The following is a 19,187-nucleotide window of genomic DNA, read 5'->3' as shown; positions in this document are numbered from 1 at the left end:
TATGAAACAGCCTACAGAGAGGAGATGCACACTCTGACACACTGGTGTCAGGAGCACAACCTCTCCCTCAACGTCAGTAAGACAAAGGAGCTTGTGGTGGACTTCAGGAGAAGAGAAAGAGAACACAGTCCCATCACCATCAATGGAGCACCAGTGGAGAGAGTCAGCAGCTTCAAGTTCCTGGGTGTCCACATCACTGAGGAACTCACATGGTCCATCCACACTGAGGCCGTTGTGAAGAAGGCTCATCAGCGCCTCTTCTTCCTGAGATGGCTGAGGAAGTTTGGAATGAACCGCCACATCCTCACACGGTTCTACACCTGCACTGCAGAGAGCATCCTGACTGGCTGCATCTCCACCTGGTACGGCAATAGCACTGCCCACAACCGCAAAGCCCTGCAAAGGGAGGTGCGAACTGCCAGACACATCATCGGATGTGAGCTTCCCTCCCTCCAGGACATATACACCAGGCAGTGTGTGAAAAAAGCTCAGAGGATCATCAGAGACTCCAGCCACCTGAGCCATGGGCTGCTCTCACTGCTACCATCAGGCAGGCAGTATCACAGCATCAGGACCCACACAAGCCGACTTCATGACAGCTTCTTCCCCCAAGCAATCAGAATTTTGAACTCTTGATCTCTCACGATCAATATACATCAGCATTGCACTTTATTAATCTTATTATCTCACATTGGACTGTCATAAATTATATTCTCTTAACAACACACTGGCAACTGACTATCAGCCGACAGCCTGAATGTTAATACAGTACAATACAACCTACTGTACATTTTATATATACTATATATACTATTTTTTTTATTGTATAATGTGTATTCTATATTGTGTGTATTGTATAATGTACTTTGTATGTTATTATTTGTATATTGTGTTGTGTGTAATTATGTGTATATTAGATTTTAAATTGTGTTGTGTAAATCTGATGTTTATTGTAAATTGGTATATGTCTCATCACTGTCATGACTGCTATGTTGCTCGGAACTGCACCCAAGAATTTCACACACTATTGCACTTGTGTATATGGCTGTGTGACAATAAAAGTGATTTGATTTGATTTGATTTGTGAGACTGCACCAATTTGACTTGATTTTTAGGTGTGGAAATATTTGACAATAATAGAAACGCTTGAATCAGTTGAAACACATACTAATATACAAATACAATTCAAAGTAAAGCAACACGGATCACCTATATAGCCCTTTTCCACCGAAATGGTGATGGTTCTTGTACCGAGCCTGTGCTCCGCTGGTTCACAGGTGAGGCAATATGGAGCCTATCGTAAACTGCCCATGCTTTTCCACTGAATTGAGAATCGAACGGTGACATAACGGGTTACGCGCCTACTTCACCTGCCCAAAGACAAGCATGGAGCGTCACAACAGAGTTTGTGTACAGCTTTTACATTTGTTTTTGAGGACATATTTAAACATACAGAGAAATGCAATCCAACATTATAACATTGCTCAACAAGATTGCCAGAGATGACATCTATGCTAAAGACGACAGGTATTTTTTATTAACTTTGGCTTAACTTGCTAAGTTCTATATACTGTAACAGTGGAATCGTTATAAACATAGGTGTAGCAGATGGTTATATTTGAATTTTTGCCATAGCTTTTAATATTATGTTTACATCTTGATATAGAATCCCACTGGTTTACTTAACAGATAGCCATGATCTTACGAACTTAGTGAGTAGCTGGTCGAAGATCCCATGACAGAACAAAACAATGCACAAAATAAGATGAGAGCAGTGTAAGGAAAGCTAACAAAGTTTGAAAATATAATAACTTACTGAGATCAGCTGCAGAGGACACTGGCGATTAGTTTATCTCGAGCGTGACTGACTGAATTCAATGCCCTGGTAGATAGTAGGCTGGTCGAAAAAATAGTTGTTCCGTCGCTTTTGCTTAGGTCCTTCTTATGGTCTGTGTATTCCCTTAAAGCGATAGTTCAAACAAAAATGAAAATTCTCTCATGATTTATGCACCCTCCTGCATCCCAAATGTGTATGACATTCTTTCTTCTGCAGAACACCAAAATCCACATAAAGGGTGCATAAAAGTAATCCATATGACTCCAGTGGTTTAATCAATACCTTCTAAGATCAATTTTTAAGTCATTTTTTGTCATAAATTCTCCTCCTTGCCCAGTAGCGGGTGATAAGCACAATGAATGTGAATCATCAAAATAGAAGGAGAATATGAAAATGAAGGAAAAATAACTTAAATATTGATCTGTTTCTCACCCACACCTACAGTGCATCCGGAAAGTATTCACAGCGCTTCACTTTTTCCACATTTTGTTATGTTACAGCCTTATTCCAAAATGGATTAAATTCATTATTTTCCTCAAAATTCTACAAACAATACCCCATAATGACAACGTGAAAGAAGTTTGTTTGAAATCCTTGCAAATTTATTAAAAATAAAAAATGAAAAAAATCACATGTACATAAGTATTCACAGCTTTTGCCATGACACTCAAAATTGAGCTCAGGTGCATCCTGTTTCCACTGATCATCCTTGAGATGTTTCTACAACTTGATTGGAGTCCACCTGTGGTAAATTCAGTTGATTGGGCATGATTTGGAAAGGCACACACCTGTCTATATAAGGTCCCACAGTTAACAGTGCATGTCAGAACACAAACCAAGCCATGAAGTCCAAGGAATTGTCTGTAGACCTCCGAGACAGGATTGTATCGAGGCACAGATCTGGGGAAGGGTACAGAAAAATTTCTGCAGCATTGAAGGTCCCAATGAGCACAGTGGCCTCCATCATCCGTAAATGGAAGAAGTTTGGAACCACCAGGACTCTTCCTAGAGCTGGTCGCCCGGCCAAACTGAGTGATCGGGGGAGAAGGGCCTTAGTCAGGGAGGTGACCAAGAACCCGATGGTCACTCTGACAGAGCTCCAGCATTTTTCTGTGGAGAGAAGAGAACCTTCCAGAAGAACAACCATCTCTGCAGCATTCCACCAATCAGGCCTGTATGGTAGAGCGGCCAGACGGAAGCCACTCCTCAGTAAAAGGCACATGACATCCCGCCTGGAGTTTGCCAAAAGGCACCTGAAGGACTCTCAGACCATGAGAAACAAAATTCTCTGGTCTGATGAAACAAAGATTGAACTCTTTGGCCTGAATGGCAAGCGTCATGTCTGGAGGAAACCAGGCACCGCTCATCACCTGGCCAATACCATCCCTACAGTGAAGCATGGTGGTGGCAGCATCAAGCTGTGGGGATGTTTTTCAGTGGCAGGAACTGGAGACTAGTCAGGATCGAGGGAAAGATGAATGCAGCAATGTATAGAGACATCCTTGATGAAAACCTGCTCCAGAGTGCTCTGGACCTAAGACTGGGGTGAAGGTTCATCTTCCAACAGGACAACGACCCTAAGCACACAGCCAAGATAACAAAGGAGTGGCTCCGGGACAACGCTGTGAATGTCCTTGAGTGGCCCAGCCTTGAACCCGATTGAACATCTCTAGAGAGATCTGAAAATGGCTGTGCACCGACACTCCCCATCCAATCTAATGGAGCTTGAGAGGTCCTGCAAAGAAGAATGGGAGAAACTGCCCAAAAATAGGTGTGCCAAGCTTGTAGAATCATACTCAAAAAGACTTGAGGCTGTAATTGGTGCCAAAGGTGCTTCAACAAAGTATTGAGCAAAGGCTGTGAATACTTATGTACATGTGATTTTTTTTCCGTTTTTTATTTGTAATAAATGTGCAAAGATTTCAAACAAACTTCTTTCACGTTGTCATTATGGGGTATTGTTTGTAGAATTCTGAGGAAAATAATGAATTTAATATATTTTGGAATAAGGCTGTAACATAACAAAATGTGGAAAAAGTAAAGCGCTGTGAATACTTTATGGATGCACTGTATTATATCGCTTCAGAAGATATGGGTTTAACCACCAGAGTCGTCTGGAGTACTATCAAGTTGCCCTAATGTGGATTTTGGAGCTTAAAAATGTTGGCACCCATTCACTTGCATTGCATGGACCTACCGAGTTGAGATATTCTTCTATAAATCTTCATTTGAGTTCAGCAGATTAAAGAAAGTCATACACATCTGAGATGGCATGAGGGTGAGTAAATGATGAGAGAATTGCAATTTTTTCAATTTGTTTATGATTTGGTCAATTGTCCGATTGAAGCCAGCGTGTATCATTTTGTCTTAACGTAGACTTTTTTTCTTTGCAATCTCCCTAGTTTATCTCGGATCTCCTTAATGACCATATCGCAAGTAGTGTGCTTGTTTCGCCCATATCTCCTGAACACTTTTGATGTCACACACATATATATATATATGGGGGACCAAGATGGCGTTCATCAGTGCGGACACGTTTTGAGTGGTGTCATCAGGCAATTAAGAGATTAACATGAAACTACGTTTGAAAACCCCGATAAACTTTATTGATTATTAGTTACGTTTTTCTTCTTCTATTGTGTGGCTTGTCAGGCCTATATGGGTGAAAAAAGAAACAGAGATAAGGTTCAGGTTAAAGACACAGTCATGGCGACTGACGAGAGCAAAAGTGTCAACGAAGTTTCCATGGACATAGAAGTACTTGCTACGTCTCTTCCGTGTACTCCGAGTAAAAGTCCACCGGGAAAAAAAAGGGAAATTAAAGATGAACATTGATGAGAAAATCAATTCACTCATTAATGCTTTTGCTGAACTCACATCGAAATGTGATGGAACGTTTCAGAGAGTTGAGTCCATGGAGAAGTTCTTGGAAAATACGGCTTCTTCTATCACCACTCTTTCTACCACCGTAAGTGAGCTGTTACGAGAAAGCACGTCCCACAAAGAGAAGATTTTAAATCTGGAAAAAAATGTTGCTGTGTTGCAGCAAGAAAATAAGCAGCTGAAGGAGATGTATATGGGGATGCAGAACTACAAAAGAAGATGGGATCTCAGGATTTGCAGGGTAAAGGAAAGTGGTCCAGACAAGGAGAGTAACACACGGGATATTGTTATCAAGATCCTCTCCAAAGTGTCTCCAAAGATCGCGCACAAACTTCCAGATGTCGTGGATTCGGTTCATAGATTGGGACAAAAAAGAGGTGATGGTCACCCCAGAGTGATAATTATACAGTTCGCCATGCGTCTTTATCGAGACACAGTGTGGAGAGATGCCAAAGACAACTACTATCTGAAAGAAAACGGGCTACACATCAAAGAAGATCTGTCTTCGGAGGAACGAGCCGCAAGAAAAAAGGCATGGCCACTGGTGAAACGTGCGAGAGAAGAGGGCAAGAAGGCCGGCTTTCGAGGAGGATTTGCCTTCATTGAAGGGGTGCGCATCAGTGTTCCTGACATTACCTGAGCGGATGGCTGTCAGCGGTTATGGATACATATCGGGGTCAAAGCAAGTGTTTTGATTGATGTAATGTTTCATGCTTTCTCAATTTTCATTTTCTTCAAAGGTATTTGTTTGTTTTATACTGGTTATTTAGTTTTTTTTTTCGTAACGGCTGATCGTAAGTTTGGTAAGTTCAAATTAATTTCTTTAAATGTTCGAGGCATTCGCGACGCTGTTAAAAGAAAAGCTATATTTCTTTTTGGAAGACATACAGAAGCTCAAGTGCTTTTTTTCAAGAGACTCATTCTAGTGACTCTGACTCAAATTTTTGGAAAACCCAATGGGGAGATTATGTTATTTTCAGTCACGGATCCAATCACTCAGCAGGTGTTGCAATTTTCTTTAACAAATTCAAAGGCAATGTTTTGGAAACTATTCGTTCAGATAATGGAAGATGGATTATACTGACTGTTGAACTGGACAATTCCACTTTAATAATTTGCAATGTCTATGGGTTTAATGTTAGAGCACACAATTTAGAAATGTTTAAGAAGATTTGTGATACAATAACAGATTTAAAAAAGAAGTACAAGGATGGATATGTAATTATTGGTGGTGATTTCAATGATGCTCCAGATGATTCTGTTGACCGCTTTCCGCCTAAACATAGCTCACGAATTTCAGATTTATTTTATTTTATAACTGACAAGTTACAAGTTTCTGATGTATGGAGATATCTGAACCCCGATTGTCGTGACTATACTTGGAATAATAGTTCTTTTTCTTTAAAATCAAGAATAGATTACTGGCTGATTCCTCATGATTTAATTAACTATGTTTCAGAAACAAAAATTACTTGTGCCCCTCTATCAGATCACAAATTGATATCGATCTCTTTTGATGGGTGTAAGGGTAGTACGATTCGTGGATACTGGAAATTTAACAACAGTCTCCTTTCTGACAGTTGTTTTGTGGAACAAGTTAAATTGTTAGCAAATATTTTTGAAAATAATAATTTAAATTATACTCAAAAGTGGGAGCTATTTAAATTTAAAGTCAGGGTAATTGCTATGAGAAGAGGTAAAGAATTAAAGACAAATAAACTTAGAAAGATTACAGAGATAACAGATCAACTTAATACTTTAATTAAACAAAATACTCTGTCAGAGGATGAAAAGTCTAAATTATATCTTCTCAATCTAGAAATAGATAAACTGTATATAGAACTAGCTAAAGGTGCTTATGTGAGATCAAGAGCCAAATGGTTTGAGGAAGGGGAAAGGAATACTAGTTATTTATTTTCTCTGGAAAAAAGAAATTATATAAGAAACTCTATTTCATCTTTGAAAATAAATGACAGAATCTCTAATAATCCTTCAGTTATAGCATCTTTTGTGTATTCTTTTTATGAAAAACTTTATACTTCCCATTCTGACAATGAAAAAATAAGTACATTTTTACAAACAGTTAAACATTTTGTTCCAATAGTTTCTAATGATTATAGAGAATATTGTGAGGATGATATTTCCAAAGCTGAGATTTCTAAAGCTCTTTTTTCTATGAAGAAAGGAAAATCCCCTGGATCAGATGGGTTAACCATTGAATTTTATTGTGCTTTTTGGGATCTGATAGAAAACCCTTTATTTAGCATGTATAAAGAATGTTTAGAACAGAAAGAAATGAGTTCAACAATGAAACAAGGTGTTATCAGTTTAATTTTAAAACCAGACAAAGACCCCTTAATCGTTGACAGTTGGAGACCAATAACTTTATTAAACATTGATTATAAAATTTTAGCCTTAGTTTATGCCACTAGATTAAAAAGTGGTTTGAGTAATGTAATTGGTGAATCTCAAACTGGTTTTATGGCGAAACGTCACATTAGTTCAAATATTAGGCTTATATTGGACCTATTAGATTATAACCACTTTGCTAGTTCGGATGCACTCATTTTGTTTTCCGACTTTTATAAGGCGTTTGACACAATTGATCACCAATTTTTATTACAGGGTTTACATACATTTGGTTTTGGAAATAATTTCATTCAGACTGTTAAAATGTTTTACAGAGGCATTAATAGTTCCGTTATATTACAGAATAATACTTCTAGAAGATTCTTCATCAACAGAGGAGTGAGGCAAGGTTGCCCAATTTCCCCATTTTAGTTTTTGATTGTTGTGGAACTATTAGCAATTAGTGTAGGAAAAAAATCCAAACTTACATGGTATAACATTATTTAATAGAGAAATAAAAATATCACAATTGGCTGATGATACAACTTTATTTCTAAAAGATAAGAATCAAATTAAGAATGCAATCAAATTAGTTCAAACTTTTTCTGATGCCTCAGGTCTCCAGTTAAATATTACAAAATGTGAAATTATCCCAGTGTATGATTCTTCTGAACAATCAATGTTTAACATTCCAGTAAAAGAATGTATGAAATATTTAGGAATTTATATATCAAAAAACTTGTTAGTTAGACAGCAGCTTAATTTTAATAACAAGATTAAGAAAACAAAAATGATTTTCGATAATTGGTTAAGAAGAGATTTATCTATTTTAGGCAGAATTTTATTAACAAAGGCAGTAGGTTTATCCAGATTCATTTTTCCTGGTCTATCTTTATTTGTTCAGGATTCTACTTGTAAAGAAATTAATAGATTATTGGTTAATTTTTGTTGGAAAAATAAACACCACCATCTTAAAAAAATGTATTTGCTGGGAAGAAATCTGAAGGAGGTTTTGAAATGCTGGACTATGTAGATATGAATAATACTTTCAAGATTAACTGGTTCAAAAAGTGTGTGATTGATCCTGATTCAATATGGTTCTTTATTCCACATAATATTTTTAAGAAGGTGGGTGGTCTTGATTTTCTTTTAACTTGTAATTTTTTTTGCCATCTAAATTACCCATAAAATTGTCTCAATTCCATGAGCAAGCACTCTTGGCCTGGAAATTGTGCTTTGTGCATAATTTTTCTCCTCACAGAATGAAAATTTGGAATAACGAATTGATTACAGTTAAAGGCAAGAGTTTATTTTTTGAGAAATGGTTGGATCACGGGTTAATGTACTTGAGTGATTTATTTGATTCATCTTTAAGAATTTACTCTTATGATTCTTTTTTGTCAAAGTTCAACTTTCCTATAAAATTTAAAGAATTTTCTGTAGTAATCAAAGCTATTCCCTCTGGGTTGATTAATTTAATGTGCAGCCACCTGACATATTATAAAGTTGAAAATAAAGATTGTAATTTCCTTATAAATGGTAAAAATGTATTTGATAATAAATGTACTAACAAAGATATAAGACAAGTCTTTAATGAAAAAAAGAGAGTTATTCCAAGAGGAAAATTTTATTGGAATTCCATCCTAAGGGATGTTAATTGGAGAAAAGCATGGCTGCTTCCTTACAAATTTTGTATTTCAAACAAGGTAAGAGAAATTCACCTGAAGATTTTACACAAAATATATCCAACTAATATCTTGCTCTCTAACTTTATGGATATTGGAAAAGAATGTTCTTTTTGTAACAGTGAGGAGTCTTTTTGTCATCTGTTTGTTGAGTGCCAGAGTGTACAATCATTTTGGAAAGATTGTTTTTCTGCTTTTTCAGTTCAAATTAATCTAATGATAACACTGAATGTGAAAGAAATTATTTGTTACTTTGAGAATGATGATAAAATTATTCACAATTTTGTAAATTTTATCATTCTACATGGCAAATTTTTCATTCATAAATGTAGATTGTCAAAATCTCCTCCTTTATACAAGATTTTCTCTAATGAACTCACTTTTTTAATGAAGTCTCTTAAAGTTGTGAAAAATGTAAAAGCTACATCTATTGTAAGATATTATGAATCTGTATTTGGCGTCTTGTGAATGTCTTCTTTTTTGTTTGTTTTTTATTTATTTTATTTTTGTTCTTTAACCATCTTTGGAGCTTCTGTTTTTGATGCCTGTTTCTGTAATAATGTTGTTTAAAATGTTCTTTAATAAAAAAGAAAAAAAAGAAAAAAAATTATTATTTTTTATTATTATTATTATTGTTATTATAGAGCGAAGAAATACTCGTTGCTGCAGACAGTAGCTACTGTTGTTGTTTGGGAAAACTTTACCTGGTGACGAAACATTAACTCGGCCCTCTGCCCCCTGACATAATCGGTTCCTGCGTACAGACCAGCAAGCTTTTGGGGCCAGTGAAGAACCAGTTTTTTGGCCCCAGAATGGCCTTTTCTGCTGTAGAAACGTGAGTAAAAGCTCGAGAATTCGCATCAGCCCAGGAACCCGCCCCCAAACCATGTTGGTGGAAAAGGGTTAATAGACTGCATATTGCACACAAACAAAACATCTAGAGCCTTCTCAAAATCCCAAGCTCCCTTTTAATTGTCTTGCTTTATGCCAGTTCATGGATGGTTTTTGGTCAGAATAAGCTGCAAACTGAATCACACTTCTGATTCTGAGTCAAAATTCTGCCTATCTGTGAGACTAAGCAACAGGTTTCTCTTTTCAGAATATGTTTTGTTTTGTACTCTCGTATAACTAAACCATATGTCAAAGTCATATAACATGTCCCTTCACTGTTTGTACACAGATAATAAAAATCTTTTTGGCAATAGACATAATCTCTCAAGTGTCCTTGCTTGACAGCAGACATGATGCAGTTTCTGATGTGATTGACAGGCTGCTATGATGCTGTCTGGACCTCATCAGTTAGAATCAGTCGAACTCATTCATCTCTTCACTCATCCACCACAGATAAAGGCAGGAAATAACTCAATGAGCACAGAAAGGTGTTATTAGATTTAGTTAAACCCTGAATATTATTCATCACCTGATTTGGAATCTGTTTTTTAAAAAAGTCACTGATGTCACCAAAGTGCTGGACATCACAAAATGCTGTTACAAGCATATAAATCACTTTGATTAGATTTTATGCTCTACATTTATGGGTCCTATTATCAAATGAAATAGTAAAGGTAAAAAGCAATGCAATTCTTTCAATTTTCCAACTTTTTGCCAACATCTCACATCTATAGAAAGTGCTTGTCAGCTTTTTTTAAATGAGTTTTCTACCCAAACCATTAGTACTTGGCTAGAAATGTCAGTTAGAAATGTGTCACAATTTCCTACACAGTTCTGTTTGGAATAGACACATTTTAAATATTACAGAAAGTGTCTACAAACACTTTGTCGCCTTGGACACATTGGAGATATATATTGTTTGTTTAATGACAAGAGGTTTTACCTGTCCTCCCCTTGCATCTCTTTGACCCCTTTTTGGATGACTTCTCTAGTGGGCGTCAATTCAGGAGGGCGACCCACATTCCGAGAGTAAAGATCCACATTCCGAGAGTAAAGACCTCCGTCTGTGTGATACCTTTAATATTAAATGCACCAAATTAGCAGATAACTATTTTTTTGAATTTGCCAGGAAGGAATAATGGAATGGTTCATGCAAAAATGAAAATTCTGTCATCATTTTCTCACTCTCAAACTTTCTGCATGAAGACACATCACGGCAGTTTGGACATCAATGTTGCCAAATGGCATTGGTTGACGTGTACAGTATCTCACAATCAATCATGGCGCAAAAAGTTTGAATATGCCAAATATGCGCGCATGAGATTTGAGTGCTCCAGTTGAGATTTTTAGAGAATAATGACTTACATTTCTGTGTGTTCATCCCACAAAGCTATCATAAGATGAGAAAAATAGAGCACAATTCATATGGACAACTTTATGCAACAAACTTGTTGCATAAAGGCACATCATGGTAGGTTTGACATCAATGTTGCCAAACGGCATTGGTTGACGTGTATCTCATAATCGATCATGACGATCAAGTTTGAATATGCCAAATATGCACAAATAAGATTTGAGACCAACAACAGAGATTTTATGAGAATAATGACTTACATTTCTGTGTGTTCATCTCACTAAGCTATCCTAAGATGTTAAATATAGCACACAGTTCATATGGACTATTTTTCCACTACTTTAATGCTGCTTTTAGCCAATTTTTGACCTTAAATTTCTCCTTAGGCATTCAACATAATAGAGAAAGTAATTCAGGTTTGAAGCAACATAAGCATGAGTAAAATATTTTAGTTAAACTATTCCTTTATTAGTATTAATATTAATATAAAATATAATATATGCATATTAATATTTATATTAATATGCGGCAAGGAGGAGGGTGGGGCCGGGCCCTAATCAGGCTAATCAAGCCGACGAGAGGGATAAAGGCAGCCGGAGGCAGCAGTTTAATGTAACGGGGGAAACAATGTAACAGGGTAAAAGGGCAAGGAGGAGACGAGAACTGGACGAAGCATCAAAGTAATGTTTAATGATAAATTAAAACAAAGACAAAACATAAACACAAACACATACAGGGCAGCTGCCTGTAGCTCTCTCTCAGCCGAACTGCCGCCTCCGGCCGCCTTTATCCCTCTCGTCGGCTTGATTAGCCTGATTAGGGGCCGGCTCTGCATCATCAAGGCCCGGCCCCGCCCTCCTCCTTGCCACATAATATTAATATTAATAACAAATTTGTGTGCATATGAGCATTACTTTAAGCTTTTTGAAGTGTGTATATGCATATGGGAGAGACAGGATCACAGATGAGAGAACACAAAATACATTGGCGTTGCTGTAATTACTGTCATAATTTAGCTAATCGCTTTTTAGGCAGATGCATTGCCTGCCTGCTTGACAGTGGGAGTGCTTTATTCACTTTAGCGTCTCCATTTCCATCATTTTCAGGTGGGATTCTTCAAGTGTCAATGAATTGGTTCCAGTATGAGTCTGTCTTTTATAGACTTCATTTCTGCTGATATTTTTCATTCCGACTATTCATCAGCACAGAAGTAGCAAGGGCAAAAGCAATAGTACATTACACAGTGATGTATATGTGAACCCGAGCTATTGCTCCGTACTGAGTAATATCACAATATGTGTGTGTTTCTCACCCACATACTGTAAGTATGTATTGTAAGAATGTGTAAGTCTCCACAATGCAGTGGTATTTTTTATGGTTTCCAGGGCATTGCTAGGCAGCTACTAAGATGTTCTGGGTGGTTACTTGGGTGTTCTGGGTGGTTACTTACTGGCATAGTGCTGCATGCTTTTTTATGGTTTTTGTTATTGCATGATTTATCTGTATTGTATGGTTAGTTGGTGTCTTACCCACTGATGTCTTCTGCATGTACATTCTTGGCCAGTATGTCTCCATCACTGCAGTATCCTGTCACGTCCACTTCTGGTTCCACCTCTGAAATCCCGCCTTTCTCCCCTGTCTCTGACTCTCTGACCCCTGAGGCGGCCGCTCTCCTCAGGGGGGCAGTATACAACAACCTTGAGGTGTCACCATAGCGACCAGTAGTGCCAGCACTGGATCTGGGCTGAGCATAGCTAGGGGCATCACCGGCCTGCAGACGAGGGCTTGATGTTTGGCCCAGACGCCAAGCCATGGGGGAAGAGCGACTCGAGAGGGCGGGAAGGCCACGACCATTCACTTCTGTAGTTACTGTTGTGTCGAACGTTGTCTCTAGAGTACTAGAAAAAAAAAATGAAAAGAGAAATAGAGAAGGGGATTTAAAAAGAGAATTTGGGTACTGCAGAGGGACTTGGGTAAGTAGATCAATATCCTGTTTCTGAAACAGCTGACTTAACATTTAAAGGTTCAAATATGTGACACCTGTGCCAAGGTGAGCAGTTTGCAGGCCAACATGTAGAACGTTGCAATGCAGCACTCTTTCCAAAAAATAAAAAATAAAAAAAAATGCTAGACTATAAAATATCCTCTTCCTACTTTTCCACTAAATCAAAATTATTTAAAAACAAATGAAGGCAGAAATTATTTAGTCATTTTTTGACAGTTCAGTGGATATTTTACTCAAAAATTGAAATGAACCAAGAGCATTTGGCATCGCTGATATCAAATCTTGCCTGATGCTTCTTCACGCAACACATTTATATATACACCAACGACATTGGAAAGCTCTGATGGAGGGAACAATTTTCAGCAAATATCATTTAAATTCCTGTCAGTTCCACATACAAAGTTATCATATGGCTTTAGACCACTTAGAAGAATATAGTGCACAAATCAGACAACTTTCTGATGCCTTTATGGTGTTGCTTATGTCCTTTTTTAAGCTTTAAATCCCCTGGTCACTATATGCTTTCATATGAAAAAAAAAGCAGCATGAAAACATCTCATTTTGTGTTTCCAACAGAAGAAAGTCAAAGGGGTCTGGAACTATAACAGAAATGTACTTTTTCAGTGAACAATTCCTTCAATGATTCTTCTCTATATTCTTGTCCACAACATATCTTTCATATGTCTATATTAGACTGTGTCTCTCTCCAGAGCAGGTATTCTATCTGTAGGTAGAGTGTTCAGTGTGGTGTGAAGAACCCAGCAGATGCAAAAAGATTGCATTGCTGCCATGAGTTATTGCTGCTCTCCATAAAACAATGTGTCATATCTAATCCACTTCAACCATCAGCAGCCCATCAACCAGCATGTTAGTGAGAGCGCAACTTCAACTGCTGACTGTCTGACCTTTATTAATTGCTTTGTCTATGTCTTGGATGGTGTGAGTGTGTGAATGAATGTACAGATGAGTGTTTGGGTATCTCCAGACATCAGGGGCTTGTTGATGTGGAAATATGTGTGACATTTGCTAAGAAAACATATGGGCAGATACTCAAAAAGATGCCCATATTGACACACCCATGAACAGAAGCAAGAAGACCATGCCCTTCAACAGCTCTCTCTAGTGGAGAGAGAGTTGCATTACAGCCATATTTTGACATTTCGAGGGTAAATGTCCAATTATTACATAATTTTGATTTAAACCCCCTAACCCTAAGTATTAAACTTTGAAGCGTAATTCGTTTTGCACAGTTTGTGGTATGAACATGTACTGTACATGATAACTCAAATCAGTGGATTGCAGAGGAAATGTGTGCTTTTACTTCTCTGTGTTATCATACTTATAATTATCACCTGGTGGAAGATAAAACAGGCAATACAGTCCAATAGACTTACATGACCAGAATATCATGGAGATTTGGGGGTGGGCTAGTAAGCAACTACCTAGAACACCCTAGCAACAACCACCTATTTTAATACTGAATATTGCCTATACCCATATACTTAACACAGCCCCAATGTTCAGACAATCTAGACTATTATTTGCAGGAGTGGACACCAGCAGGGGGTCGAAATTGAGTGTCACTTAACAAGCACCAACACGATGTTGTCATGACTACAGTGCAAGTATATTAATATCCGCACTGTCAATTACAAAGCCAATACAGAAGGAACCTCATTAGTTTAGGCAAGTACACATCCAAAAATATCTATTGTTTATGCTTCATAACACTTTCAAAACACTGTGCAAAAATCCAGCTAGCAGAGGAACATAAAAAAGTATAGACGAATCCAGTCCAGTTGTCATTTTTACAGAATCTTATGGAAGCTTCCCTTATAAAAGCTTTCTGTTATTATTTTCTAGTGCTGAGAAAAATTTGAAAGGGTTCACCGGCATTAAGTGTGTCCAAGGTGACAGAAACATGTTCTATATATGTATAGATGCTGTTATTATAAAATATACCAGAGACTTGTGACTCAGCAGGAATGGAGGACCAATACCAAGCCAGTGACGGTCACACACATGGCTGACCAATGTTTTCTCATAGACAAGACAATACAAGACTTACAAGACACTTCAGCAGTGACAATTTATTGTACAGTCAGAACATGTGGTTGGTTTATTCATTTCAGGTTGCTTATTAAGATGGTGCCAATATGTTGGCAAAGGGCAAATACAATGGCCTGAGAAGCGCATGCACACATAAACAAGCAAGAAAAACATGGGATGAAAGGAGCTTTGACTACACAGAGCAGACTGAAGTGTTGGTAATTTCCCTTAACATGTTTTTAGGTTGTTTGTCTGCATATTTTAGAGACAGTGTTGCAAAAATGCATTCAGCTCTGTTGGTACGTAATTCTTATAAGGGTAACAATTGGACTGTATATAAATGAGTGTTTAATAATCTATTAATGTGTTATGTTACTAATGCATTATTAATGTATTATTAACATGTTATTAGGCTTATATCAATTAAGAAATGTAGTTTTGAAATAGATGGATAGATTAAGTTATGCCGCACTACAAAGATCCTAAACTAAATAAGAAATAGACTATTCCCTCTTTTGTCTACTTTTATCCTGAACAAGGAAGTTTACATAATTCATTGTAATTTTTTTCTTTTTTTTCATGTTAAATTTGCAAAAATAACCAAATAATTTTTTTTTTTTTTGCTCCATAGTGCCTATACATTACAGAATCGTGATGATAGTCTTTTGACAGTTCTACACCCGTCAAAGTTTAAGGAATGGATAGATGATAGCATTTACTACTTTGGGTTTTTATGACAGCCAACAACTGCACAAGTTGAGCCAACTAACATTTAAAATCATTGTTGCTCTTTGTCTGTATCACTCAGTAGTTTTTACATAGCTTCTTCTGGAGACCAGAACCAAAAAACAGTCAAGCGTCATCAGATTCATCATGGCGGCTCCCAGTGGTGGTCAGGAAAACGTTAGATAAAAAGGTTTTAAGCTAGTTTTTTTGGGTTGCTATGACCCTAAATGACCCCAGCAAGTTGCTCTGTCTAAAGGCACATCACACATAAACTTTCGCAAGGCAAATTTCCACAGGCGAAATACAGTCATCTTAATGGGAATCTGCTTGACCATGAATTTCGTGCAATGGATTTTCCCCTCACGGATTTTGCATATAGTTCAAGTTTGGAGAGCTATGACAGGCAAATTCTCTGTGTTCACCAATAGAAAGTTGCTTGGTTTGGCAATTACTTCTGTGTATACAGCTACACTGTATAATCACAATGGACAAGGATATCATTGTAGCAGTGAGTTTCTTTTTAAAATCACTCTCCCAGAATGTAAAGTGCAGCATAAAGAGGCTGCTTGGCAGTTATCTTTTTGCTTATTTCACACGCACTCAACATCTGCCCATGCCTTAGTCGCTCGTGGAATTTCGCCCAGCGAAGGTATGTGTGACCGTGCCTTAATCTACTGATCTCCAAAAATTACCCGCTGGCCCAGTCGCCTGCATTTAGCTCCCTCTCTGATGTCACTCATCATGACAGCTGACAGTTCCACTATATTCTTGAATGTCTCAACTTCTTGACAACCCCGTCTCTTGGCAACGCGCTACAGCTACTGGGAAAGTATAAGACTGCAGCATTTTTTATTTTATTTTTTTTTATCTGCCAGCCTCCTCAGTTATTTCTCTCTCAGATGACCAGCAATCTCATGGCCTGACAAAATTACAGAAGTCACCAGTCATAAGTATTACAGGAAGACCAGGTGGTGGTGATGTTTCAGGGTACATTAAGATAATGTGTGCACTGTGCTTCCTGTAACAATGAGTAATAGACATAAGGTGAGGTAATGCTCTAACTAAAGGTGCTGGAAATGAGATCACGCACATAAGTGATGGGCCTGAGAAATCAATTGGCCAGTTGGACTTATAGAAGATGGTGTAGTATCTAATATAATGAATGTAGTCTAGGAGATACACAAAGACACAGAAACTTTTAAAAGACAATTACACATAGTTGATAAACAGTGGGTCCCAAAGTGGTTCTATTTTTATTTAATTTTTTCTAAATTAATATTAATACCATTACAAATAATGTTAAGTTTGAAACATGAGTTTCAAATGAAGCAAGGATATATAACTTTTTGTACAAAGGAGTTAACATAGTCAATGTCACAAATTTACTTATTTGTTCAGTGACCTAGAGATGGTACAGGACGTTAAATATGTTATTAATTTCAAAAATATTATGCAGTTTAGCACTCATTATACTAACATATTTGACTACAGAATGCAGTTAGTGACGTATCAAAATCAAGTATTCCAGAGAGCTGTGTAATACATCTATCTATCTATCTATCTATCTATCTATCTATCTATCTATCTATCTATCTATCTGTCTGTCTATCTATACACTGTGTATATATATATATATATATATATATATATATATATATATATATATATATATATATATATATATATATAATATTATTATATTATATTATATTAATTTGGTTAACTAATTTTAACACATGCAACATTATTGTGTTACCATAAAATCTTTATATATATATACAAGATCTGGTACAATAAACATAATGCATTATCCCCAAACAAAACTCTTCGCCTCTAAGCTATAAGGGAGTTTTTTACTTGCTTAAGATTCTGACTTGACCTTGAAGATTTCACATTCACAGACTACAGGTTTATTTTTTTAATTAATGTCAGTCAATTCCATTTTTACGCTCTGAGAACCTCCAAAACATGAGCACAGGTCCAGATCAATATAGCTTTGTAGCATCCACAACACTGCAGTAAATGTGTGTGTGTGAAGAAGATGCAGAAAGAATGTGTATACTCTATTTTCTTTCTGACTATATACAATTCATAAAGTCTGTTAAGAGATGGATGGAACCCAATTTTCAAAGCTCAATTAAAGGGAGCCTCTAAGAGGTCAATGAAAGTGTGATGGAATCCACACAGTGGACCGATGCCTCGCAGGTCTACTTCCTGTGTAATGCTACAATGGTGAAAAATCAAGCTCTTCCCTAAAATTAAAAGAGTCAGGGCTAGCTTGCTCTTGTCTCTCAATCTATGCAAGGTCCTCATATATTTTAAAACATATCCCATTGAATCATCTTATTTACATCGTTACATTGATGGATTGATTTCCCTAAGCATTGTTCGTTGTGAGCATAGCCAGACTGCTGCGTGTCAACATTATATATCTGACCATTATGAACACCACACAAAAAAGGGTTGGAGTTTTTTTATTTATTGGCTCTTCACTGGGTAGCTGTATGGTGAGGGAGAGTAAATAAAAGTCTAACACCTTTTAGGCTCCCTTGAGATGCAATGTACTGTAAAAAAAAAAAAAAAAAAAAAAGACCATCTTTCATGTCAGAGCACTGCCTCTGAACCACTTTCCTGTGAAATTACGTTCACGTTGTGAGTCAAAGAGAGATGTGACAAAATAGCCATAGAGCTGGACGAATGTGCGGACAAGTTTCCGTGTGTGTTTGTGTAAGAGAATTTTTGTCAGTCTTCCATACTAGATGTTTTTAATAAATTATTATATTCACAGGAGTTGAGAGCATTTGCCATTTCACAATGAGACTGGTGCGTGTCTTTGTTAGCAAAGATGTTGGCACAGTGAGGGTTTGCATAGTTTGTGAGTGCCAAACTGAGTTCTGACTTTAGAAATTAAATTGGCAAAAGAAATCCAATTTATCAAAAAGTGCAGCTGTCATTGTTTTTAGCAGGGTTTTACTGGAGCTAAATATAAAATGTAGGTATTCACAATGTATTGTTCAACTGATATATTTTCAAGTTGTATGTTAAATTGGGCTTGAACGATCCAGAAACAGCATTCTGGCAGAAAGCATAAAAAAAAAAAAAAAAAAAAAAAAAAAAAAAAGAAAGAAAAAAAGAAGAAGAAATGGCAGCTTGTTAATCCATTCACATTTCTTGTGAGCTCCAGTTCAGTTTTGGTTTGATCAATTTCACAGATTCCTTCCTCATTTGCTTTTGCTCAAAAAACTATTTCAAGTTAATTATGCTTCAGTCTAGTCTTCAGTCTGGAATTCATGTATATTGTGCCTTTTACTATGCTGATAATATGTTGTCTTTTAATAATAAGTTGTGGAATAAAATTTTTGGTGAAGAATAGTTTTTTGGGGGTTCTCCCACCTCCAAAATCCCAAT

General features: G+C 36.9%; 1 protein-coding gene across 1 annotated transcript in view; it reads right to left on the bottom strand.

Annotated features, from left to right (window-relative positions):
* LOC127436782 (neuron navigator 3-like) overlaps window positions 1-19,187 on the bottom strand; it is a 216,871-nt gene that overhangs the window by 63,275 nt on the left and 134,409 nt on the right. Inside the window, exons 11-12 of the mRNA XM_051691156.1 lie at window positions 12,529-12,897; window positions 10,589-10,720 (exon numbers count right to left, since the gene is read on the bottom strand). Of these exons, the coding sequence (XP_051547116.1) occupies window positions 10,589-10,720; window positions 12,529-12,897 (501 nt within the window). The remainder of the gene's footprint in view (window positions 1-10,588; window positions 10,721-12,528; window positions 12,898-19,187) is intronic.

The sequence above is a fragment of the Myxocyprinus asiaticus genome, chromosome 47, assembly GCF_019703515.2.
Source record: "Myxocyprinus asiaticus isolate MX2 ecotype Aquarium Trade chromosome 47, UBuf_Myxa_2, whole genome shotgun sequence".
NCBI classification, from domain to species: domain Eukaryota; kingdom Metazoa; phylum Chordata; class Actinopteri; order Cypriniformes; family Catostomidae; genus Myxocyprinus; species Myxocyprinus asiaticus.
Note: the sequence above shows the minus strand (reverse complement) of the source record. Positions and strands in the feature narration are given on the sequence as shown.